Source organism: Corvus brachyrhynchos, unplaced genomic scaffold, assembly GCF_000691975.1.
Source record: "Corvus brachyrhynchos isolate BGI_N302 unplaced genomic scaffold, ASM69197v1 scaffold10, whole genome shotgun sequence".
In the NCBI taxonomy this organism is placed as follows: Eukaryota; Metazoa; Chordata; class Aves; order Passeriformes; family Corvidae; genus Corvus; species Corvus brachyrhynchos.
Genome location: NW_008236180.1, coordinates 3750490 through 3760651, shown reverse-complemented (window position 1 = coordinate 3760651; position 10162 = coordinate 3750490). Strand labels below are relative to the sequence as shown.

Sequence of the window (10162 nt, the reverse complement as noted above, 5' to 3'; positions counted from 1 at the left end):
TCTCCAAGGGGTGCCAGACTCTTTTCATTGGTGCCCAGCTACAGGACAAGGAGCAACAGCCATAAACTAACATGCAAGAAGTTTCACCTCAACATGGGGAAGAGCTTTCCTCTGCCAGAGGGTGGCAGAGCACTGGAACAGCTGCCCAGGGAGGTTGTGGAGTCTCTGTCTCTGGAGACATCCCAAACCCACCCAGATACGTTCCCGTGCCCCCTGCTCCAGGAGACCCCTGCCTTGGCAGGAGAGTTGGACCGGGTGATCTCCCGAGGTCCCTTCCAACCCCAACCATTCTGTGAATCTCTTGAAGGCCCTGAGATATTCTTAGCATTGTTTCTCTGCCCTGTCTCACAACAGAGCATCACCAGGTTAGAACAGACTTCAGACTAAGACAACTCCAGGAAAAAGAACAGCTTTAAAACTACTTTAGCTGAGAGGAAAAAACAGCATCATAATACTTGTCCCAGTCAACTCCTTTTCAAGTGTGTGGGGTGATTTAATCCCACAATACTTTTCAAGTATTTCCTTCAGTCTTGCTGGATCTGGCAGCATTTTTGCAGATCATTTCCATCAGCAAACCTGACAAGAGCCGTGGCGTCACTGCTCCCTCATGGCCATGCTGTGGTTTCCCTCCAGTGGCACGAGCAATCAGCTGCAGCTTTCCTGGAAGAGACCTTCCCAGCAGACCAGGCACCGAACCATCCACCAATAAACAACATTTTACTGCTCACTGCTCCCAGCCTCACTCCAAATATTTTTCTGTTCATTTTTACAACGCACCTATATTTACGTACATTTTTCTGTCATTCCCCCACTTATATGTGAAACATCCAGGACTTTATCTCCATTACTTATTCTTGTTTTGCTGCACTGAATAGGTACATGGCTAGAAGGTAATGTTCATCCACAGATTTAAACATGACAGAATATATGATAGCCCAGAATTACCTCAATTCCTACTTAAGTCTTTGTTATTTTAATTGTTAATGAAGTACAAAAGTTCCCATTTCACTGCCAGCAACTCTGAGATTTGAAGGGACACTGGGTTTGAATTCTACAACCAGGGGAAATCAGAACCTTTGTTAAAATGCAGCTCACTTTTCAATTTTATCAAATAAGAATAAAATTTTATTAACATAAAATCTTCCAAATTCCATCAATATGAAGATCACCTACAGGGTATAACCTTTCCACTTGTTCCTACCAGGGCCAATGTTTTTATATCTGGTTATTTTTTTAAATTGCTTTTTTTTATCAAACCAAATCTAATTTAGAAAAAATGGTTTTATTTTCCAGTATAATTTACAGCAGCTATAGAAGATTTAAAATTGATACAATTTTTTAGGTTAGCCACTTATACCCACTACTCTCAGAGAGTGGAAGTATCAAGGAATTTTTTTAACCCATCTAACTTTACTTATTTTAAAGTTTTAAATCATTTAGTTCCCTTTTCTTCTTGGAAAGCAAATCAGATAACACAGGCACATGGAACTACCAGCACTGAGTGAAGAATAAAGCCTCCTTCGAAACATATTCCAAAAAATCCCACCATGATGGATGATGGAATCAGGCTTTGGGGGGCACAGCAGCTGAGAGGGACCTTCTGCTCACCTTCCACTACTGGAATTTGTCTGTAAACAAATGATCCTTTCAGTAGCTTCTGCTACTGGAGACAGTGGCTGCTGCCAAACCCCAAACAGTGAATGTGAATCACCTCTTCCAGGAACACCAGTGGGGTAGGGATGGGTAGTCTGACCTCTTCAGCCAGCTCAGTTCCATTGCAGGAGCATTCCCGGGGTTTTTCCATGATCTGGTATTACCTGAAGGGCCCATAAATGACAGGTGACTCCAGGATATAAAATTTCATCCTGAGTGGCCACAGGAAAATTCAGAGGATGAAACAGTAAAAAATTAACCTTCTTAGTTCTAACAATGTTCTGCTTTTCCTCCTGCAGTGAGACCTTTCAGACTTGATCGCCTTTGTCAGAAAACAATCCGTGTGGGTGCTCAGCTCGTAATCCAGAGGCAAGGATCACAGGGATTTAAAGGAACCTCCATCCCACTCCTACTCAGCAAGAGCCAGAGCACAGCCACTGCCTTCTGCTGGCACAAAGGGCTTCCTGCCCTTTCTGTGGGTGAGATCATGACCAGAAGAAAACTTGGATTAATCGCTGCCTCTTCACATCACTGTGGCACTTGGGGCACTTCTTTACCACCTGTAGGAATCAATGAACAAAACACATGGAGAATGTATTTATTTTGGAGGAAATGCCAGAAATGGAGGGAGTTTTTATGTGGGCAAATAGTGACAGGATAAGGGGCAATGGTTTTAAAACTGAAACAAGGAAGGGTTAGATTAAATTTTGGGGAGAAATTCTTCATTCAGAGGGTGCTGAAGCACTGGCACAGGGTGCCCAGAGAAGCTGTGGCTGCCCCCCCTGGAAGTGTTCAAGGCCAGGTTGGACAGGGCTTGGAGCAATCTGGGATAGTGGAAGGTGTCCCTGCCCATGGCAGGGGGTGGGACTTTAATGTCCCTTCCAACCCAAACCAGTCCATGACTCTCTGATATCAAATATCTCTATCACATTTTGCCCAATATGAACTACAAGCCACGGCAGCCCCATGTCAGTCCCCGAGATTATATCTGCTGTTTGCAGCCTCACTGTTACCATGCAGTCAATTATTTCTTTGGTAGTAACAAAAAGAAGAGGAAAAAGCCTCCCAGCAAAGTGGCACCAGACTTTACAGCACTTGTCCCAGCTATGACACATCTGGAGGCCTGAAACACAGGAACAAGGAAAGGCAGAGCTGCAAGAGCTCTTGTGAAGCACAGCTGCGCTTGTGAGTAAAATCCTGTCAAGTGGCTGACGAGTTCCCTGAATTCCTGCTTCCTCTTGCACAGATGACAAGGAAATGTCTCCTGGCCATACCCGGACATGGGTGACACACGTGGTCATTACCAAGTGTTTTGTAGGGGAACCAAGTACATTTATTTCTTCACAGCATCCCACACCTTTCTTGTTATTAGCAGGAGACATGAAGGCACACGAGGCATCATTTCTCCACTCGGGTTTCAGTTTGCTTCTTCACTAATCTACAATTTTTAAGTCATTTGACTTGCAGATGAATCCCAACTGTTCTTTTCACAGCTTGCAAATAACTGGTAAAACGAAACTGGTTTGTTTATTTCAAAAGGGAGATAGTAAATTGTTCTTAAAAAAAAAGAAATCTTTGGGAGAAGATTGCCAGCTCAAGAGGCCTAAAAAGATGGTCAGCTACATCAGTCCACTGCACAGCTTCTCTGCAGTGTGGGAGTCCATCATCAGAATCACAGAGTGGTTTGGGTTGGAAGGGACCTTAAAGCTCATCTCATCCCAAACCCCCACCATGGGCAGGGACCCCTTCCACTATGCCAGGTTGCTCCAAGCCCCATCCAACCTGGCCTTGGACACTTCCAGAGATGGGGCAACCACAGCTTCTCTGGGCAACTCTGGCCTCCCCACCCTCACAGGGAAGAATTCCTTCCCAATATCCCATCTAACCTCTGGCAGTGGGAAGCCACTGAAAGAAAAGGTGCAGACTGCAAAGTAGGCTCAGGCAGTAGGATTTTGGTTCTGGAGACATTAACTGAAATATCATAAATGGAAGGGGAGAGGAAAAGTCACTTTATCTCCCAACAGACAGTGCTTTGCCAAAGGCAATTTTAACTGTAACATTTAATTGTGAAATCTTCAATTATTTGCCCATATTACAGATAGTCCAAATGAGAATAAATCAGTCTTCCTGAAAAATCTGCGTGAATAAATGATAAATTTAAACACTAGGAAGCAGCAACAGAACATCTGGAGAGAAACTACATGCCAAAACAGCATATCCTGGCCCAGTCTCTGTGAGTCTTCCCCAACACCCTGAATCACCGAACATGCTCCAGCACTAATCCCCCTAATCCCCCTCTAGCTGTAGAAAATTCTGTCTGCTCTGCTCCTCCAAAATTTTCTAAAAGCTTCCAGAATTATTCACCACCTCTCCCTGCCACTCTTTGCTCAAATAACAAATTGGACAAGATCACAATTTGCAAACCCTGCGCTGCAAATGATGCTCTGAGTCACTTCCTTGGGGGGCACAATATACACCAAAGGGCTTTTGAGCTGAAAAAACAGTGAGTAACTTATTAGGAAAGAAACCAGGAGTTTTAAGTGCAGCCCTGTCAGAGGTGACAAAGCCCAATCCCATCTGATGAGAGTTCAGAGCTCGGATACAGTTGCTCATTTCCTGCTGGTAAAGGTACCTCTATCCCAAACACATGGATGGGGCTGACTGTCCAGCCTCCCAGGGCATGAGTGGGAATGTGGACGGATGTGGTAGGAGATGGCTCCTCTGTGATTGGTTTCAGAGAAACCCAGGATAATCTTCCTGTTTGCAATCCTGTGCTTCCCTCTCAGCTGCATGACCAGCACAGCTCTGCCTCATCACTGGAGAAGCATCTCTGCATCAGCCCAAGTCTACAAGGGGGTAGGGGAGGCTTGGACATTAGGGAAAACTTCTCCATGGAAAGGGTAGTAAAGCATTGGAAGAGGCTGCCCAGGGAAGTGATGGAGTCACCATCCCTGGAAGTGTTCAAAAAACGTGGATGTGACACCTCAGAACGTGGTTCAATGGTGAACACAGTAGTGGTGCTGAGCTGATGGTTGGACTTGATGGTCTTTAAGGTCTCTTCCAACATTAATGATTCTATGACTCTGTATTTCACTCCTCATTAACCAAACAACATCTGAATCACATAATGAGCCACTTAATGCTCCTGTACACCAAGAACATTAAGCACTACATAGGTATGTCTGTCATAAGTAAGATTAATCAGGGAAGTGGCAAATGTGGAAATCATTAATAACAAATGACCCACGACTCAATTCCTCAAACATGGTTTTGCATGGGATATCTAAATAGAAGAGAAAGAACACTTCCAGTTGGAAGGGACCTACAGTGATCCCATAGTCCAAGTGCCTGACCACTTCAGGGCTGAAGAGAAGTTATGGCATTATAATATTAAAGGGCTTTGGGGCCTCTCTAGGAAGCCTCTTTCAGTGCTTGATCACCCTCTTGGTATAGAAATGTCTTCTAACATCCAGTTTGAGCCTCACTGATAAAAGCTTTGGACAATTCCCATGAATCCTGACATTAAATCCCAGGGAGAAGAACCCAGCACCTTCCTCTCTGTGTCCTTCCCTCAGGAAGCTGCAGAGATCCATGAGCTCACCCCTCAGCCTCCTTTTTCCGAAGCAGACAAGCCCAGAGTCCTCACCCACCCCTCCCAGGAGGTGCTTCCAGCCCTTCCCCCTCCTCTGGACACTCTCAAGCACCTGAACCTGAAACACAATCTAATCTGGCAGGTCAGACTATTTTAATCTCTGGTCTGAGAAATGTACAATCAGATAAAGGAGTGATTAATAAAAAAATTAGGCTGAGCAAGTTCATTATCTGTGAGCTATGAAGACACACACTAACTTGAGGATTAAGAAGAAATCCAGACTGCAAAATGACCAATTTCAAGACAAAAACCAGAAAAGGGCAGTACAATTGCTCAATATACAACAGTTCTAATTTTATGGACTCTTAAACTGATGAAACAAGTTCCATCTTACTGGCAAAAGGAGAGAGTTTTTCCCCCTTTATAAGGTCAGCATTCATTAGCTGAGATAACATAACCATGCTGTGGGATGCTAAAATGCTTGTCTAACCAAAAAAACTCCCCAGGGACCTCACTCTGTCCTAAATCAACTCAAGTCTCAAGTGACAAAGATTATGAACACATATGTGTAAAATTCTTGTCATGACTTTTGTTGGAGCCCTTTCTGCAGTGGAGGATGCTGCCTGTTAGATGTTCATCCCCTTCACACTTTGGAACAAAAGGAATAATTACATATTCAGCAGTAAATGTGACTGTCCCATCTGCAGCAAACATGAGATGCCTTCTTTGACTTTCTTGTACTTTCTTACGTATGTTCCTTATAATCCCATACTTTTGGATTTTAACATTTTTAAAGAAATATGACAGCAGACTGAGAAGAAGACAATTTAGTTGAACAGCTATTCCGAATTCCCTCTAAGGGATGTGTCTGAGACATCAGTCTGGACATTGTGGAATGAATCCAGAGGAGGCTACGGAGTTAATCATAGGGCTGGAGCAGCTGTGCTCTGGAGCCAGGCTGAAAGAGCTGAGCATGTTCAGCCTGGAGGAGAGAAGGCTCTGGGGAGACCTCAGAGCCCCTTCCAGTGCCTAAAGGGACTCTGAGAGAGATGGAGAGGGGCTTTGGACAAGGGCTTGGAGTGACAGAACAAGGGGGAGTAGCCTTAAGATAAAGGAGAGCAGGTTTAGATGGGATATTGGGAAGGAATTCTTCCCTGTGAGAGTGGTGGGGCCCTGGCACAGGGTGCCCAGAGAAGCTGTGGCTGCCCCATCCCTGGAAGTGTTCAAGGCCAGGTTGGACGGGGCTTGGAGCAACCTGGGGTTGTGGAAGGTGTCCCTGCCCATGGCAGGGGGTTTGGGATGAGATGAGCTTTAAGGTCCCTTCCAACCCAAACCACCCTGATCCTATGCTTATTCTGTATTCCTCTCAGACCAAGTCTGTCTTGGCTGTATATTTTATTTGGATGTCAGTACAATGTTTTCTATGCTTAGCTGACAATTCAGTGTCTTCTTCCTGAGAAAAAGACCTTTCTCTGGAACTTGGAATAACTGATTATTTTGTACTTGCTCATAGACTGACAAGTTGAAGAAGCTTCTTTTCCTTCTCTACTGTTTTTGGATATTCCTGAACTCAATTGATCAGTGGCCTTCTCATCACATATGAATGTTTAGAAACCCCTCTGCTCTTGCATTAATCTGGTTTTGAAAGTCTTTTAACACCTGACTGCTGAATTAAATGTTGGGTAAGATGCTCCCAAACCCAGGCACCCTGGGACCAGCTACATCCTCTTACCTAAAGAATTTCAACCACCAATTTACTCAGCTGGGAAAACCAACAGACAGGATGACACAGGAGATCTTTGAGCAGGAATTCGGAATCACAGATTCACAGAATCATTTTGTTGGGAAAGACCCTAAATGTCACAGAGTCCAAAGGTTGACCCAGTACTGCCAAGTCCACCTCTCAACCACGTCCTTAAATGCCACATCTACACATCTTAAATCCCTCCAGGAATGGTGACTCAACCATTTCCCTGGGCAGCCTGTTCCTTATTTGCCTCATTCTCATGACAGAGCTTTACAGTAGGATTTTGAGGGGGAAAATTTATGAAACTAAGCAAGAAAAAAATTTAAAATAAAGATTACAATATTAAAAAAACAACACAGTTTTTCAAGTTGACTCCATGGCTTGCTGCCTTTGTAATTTTAGACCAGAAAACACATGGAGGCAGCTCAGAAAGATGCAAAGGTGTAAAAACCCCAGATTAGGATAGAGATCTGCCTCCAACCACATTGCAAACCATGGGAAATAATGGAACAAGTGGTAAATCTTCCATCAGCATTTGGGTGTTCTTTCTGGAAACAGAAGAATTCTGATTCCAGGCTTGTTCACATCATTCTCCTGAAAAGCACAGAACTCCCCGGCAGTTTTGGAAAAAACCAAACCAATGAACAGGAGAACCTTTAAGAACTGCTCCCAGCATGTTTTGCAGCAAGTGAAGTCGCATAATGGGCACTTAAAAGGCACATCATCCTCAGATTTGCAGTTAGAGCAGTGGAATCTTCCTAAAACAGAGGGGAAGGTGGGGACAGGGGAAGAGAGAAAGAGAGGGAGGAAATTACTAAATTCCTGTAATCACCTGCGAAATCCTCATGTATCCACACTTCCAGTGCAGCCCAGAAAACAATGACCATGAGTGTAATGAACTACCTCAACAGTGCCCTGCCACATCATTTCTTTCAAGTGACCTCACAGTCTCTTGGTGCTTCAGATCCCAGTAGGAACTCGGGTTACATCCTTCCTTTACAAGGAAGTTGTCAAGAAAAAAATCCCTAAGTTCTCAGGAAACTATTACAGCATTGTGATGAAGACAATGAAGCACTTTGAGAGCACATGCAAGGCACCGAAAGTACAGATTCAACTCAGCAAACCACACTAAGGACACTGCACCTGAGCAAATACAGGCACGGACCTGTGGTTTCATACACCATCAGTCTTGGTCTCATTTCTGTAACTTATCTTTATTCCCCAGTATTAGAAAATTACATCCCAAACCTCCCATGTACCTACCACACTCTGGTTCCATCTCTAGGGGAAAGATGGGCACAACTCCACAGTCTGTGGGTGCTCTCATGTTACTGATTTCTTTGGACACTTCAGTCTTTGGCAACTCAAGTTCACTTTTCTGGCTAAAGCAGAAGGAGGAAATCTTACTCTGAATTTTCTCTGGTGCCCCACCCTTAGAAGGGGCTGCATCTGGAGAGAAAAAGAGAAAACCAGTGTATAAACCTGCATCATGCAGAACACAACACACAGACTCTGCAAGAGACAGCCAGCAGTAAATTCACTCTGTTGTCATTGCGTAAGAAGAAAAACAAATTTGAAGAACTACTTTTTATGTCACACTGCTTGGCAATAGAGGTTTCTGATAGATACTAAAAATTTCAATATTACTGAAAGAGGCCCTTTATATTGAAATAGTTCTATTGAAATTCTTCCTACAGAGTGGACCCTGATCCATGTCCACTCCCACCCCACTTAGCTGGAAAAATTCTGCCTTCCCCCTTAACACACTTCGCAGCTTAAACATGGCAGAAGGATAACTATTTCTTCCTTGTTTCCTTCCACTTCCCTATCTCATGTTACCTTTTATCTTACTCCTGTTTGAGTTGGGTTTTTTTTAACCCAATTTAGAGATAACCAATGGCTTTGATTCTCCTTGACAGGTCTCAGGTCCAGGGAGGCCCTAGCCCAGGAGAGGGATTTTCCACAGGGGTGGGGAGTGATAGGACAAGGGCAAATGGCCTTAAACTAAAGGAGAGCAGGTTTAAATTAGAGATTAGGGGGAAATTCTTCCCTGTGAGGGTGGGGAGGCCCTGGCACAGATTGCCCAGAGAAGCTGTGGCTGCCAAGTGTTCAAGGCCAGGTTGGACAGGGCTTGGAGCAACCTGGTCTAAGGAAGGTGCCCCTGCCCATGGCAGGGGGTGGAACAAGGTGAGCTTTAATGTCCCTTCCAACTCAAGCCAGTCTATGATTCTAAGGCTGTTGTGCACTACTCATCATAATTATAAATAAGATTCTAAACTTCAGACAGCTGTTCATTCCCCACCTCGTACGTGGCTGATCCCTTTTGTGCAGCTCTTCAAGCTCTGGGGTTTCCCTTCACTTTGCTCCAACTGTTGTGGTTGCTTCTCTCCATCGCCACAGACCATTCCAGTCAAATCCTTACACAGCTCTCTGAACTGCTCTTTGTGGTGAGGACGCACAAACATGTAAAACCCTGGCCGAAAGAAAATACAGTCAAATGCATAGGAAAATCACTGCCTGACCATGGAAGAGTCCTTGCTTTGGAGGGAAGAAATTCTTTGGAAGCTGAATAATATCAGCCAGATTCCTCAGAGTATCCTTGGCTTAGTGGAACACTTGACGTTTTCGTGATTTTTATAATTACAGGGTTTTCCTTGCCAGAAGGCAGATGAGTATTTAGTATTGAAAATAACCTCAATTTATCTTGAAATTCTTCCACTCTCTACAGCTCAGAATAAAAAACCTGCCCCAGCCCTTCACCTGACAAGTGATCTAAGCAGATCAGCTATACACACAATATCCAGAAAGACTCTCAGGAAGTTTCTTGTTACTGTTTGGTTGACAAGGATTCACAACACACATACAGAAATTCTAAAAAACTCCAATTATGACTTACTGCCAAGCACAGACAATTCTACCACGAAGTTGTCTGAGGTCAAAACATTTGCTCAGTAGAGACAGTGACTGAAAGAATGCTCAGGGGGAGGTTATGACTCAGTGCCACACAGCTCATTTCCCTCCCACTCTCCACTTTGCCAAGACTAACCTAACTAGTCAATGCACCAGAAAAAGGGTATTCTCCCACAATTTGCAGACTATGGTATCTGTTCAAGGTCAGTGGAATATTTGTTGTTATATGCTAAAGATAACAAACAAAATTCCATCGGCAG

At 44.1% G+C, this 10162-nt stretch overlaps 1 protein-coding gene across 5 annotated transcripts in view; it reads right to left on the bottom strand.

The window, feature by feature from the left end:
* Nucleotides 1-941: 941 nt before the first annotated feature.
* RTEL1 (regulator of telomere elongation helicase 1) overlaps nucleotides 942-10162 on the bottom strand; it is a 45777-nt gene continuing 36556 nt past the window's right edge. For 3 of the 5 annotated variants that reach the window (XM_008636035.2, XM_017733582.1, XM_017733576.1), the window contains exons 33-36: nucleotides 9295-9465; nucleotides 8256-8441; nucleotides 7647-7750; nucleotides 942-2213 (exon numbers count right to left, since the gene is read on the bottom strand). In XM_008636035.2, coding sequence (XP_008634257.1) covers nucleotides 2139-2213; nucleotides 7647-7750; nucleotides 8256-8441; nucleotides 9295-9465 — 536 coding nt within the window. In that variant the 3' untranslated portion in view covers nucleotides 942-2138. The remainder of the gene's footprint in view (nucleotides 2214-7646; nucleotides 7751-8255; nucleotides 8442-9294; nucleotides 9466-10162) is intronic. The other 2 variants (XM_017733591.1, XM_017733596.1) reach the window with 2 other exon arrangements.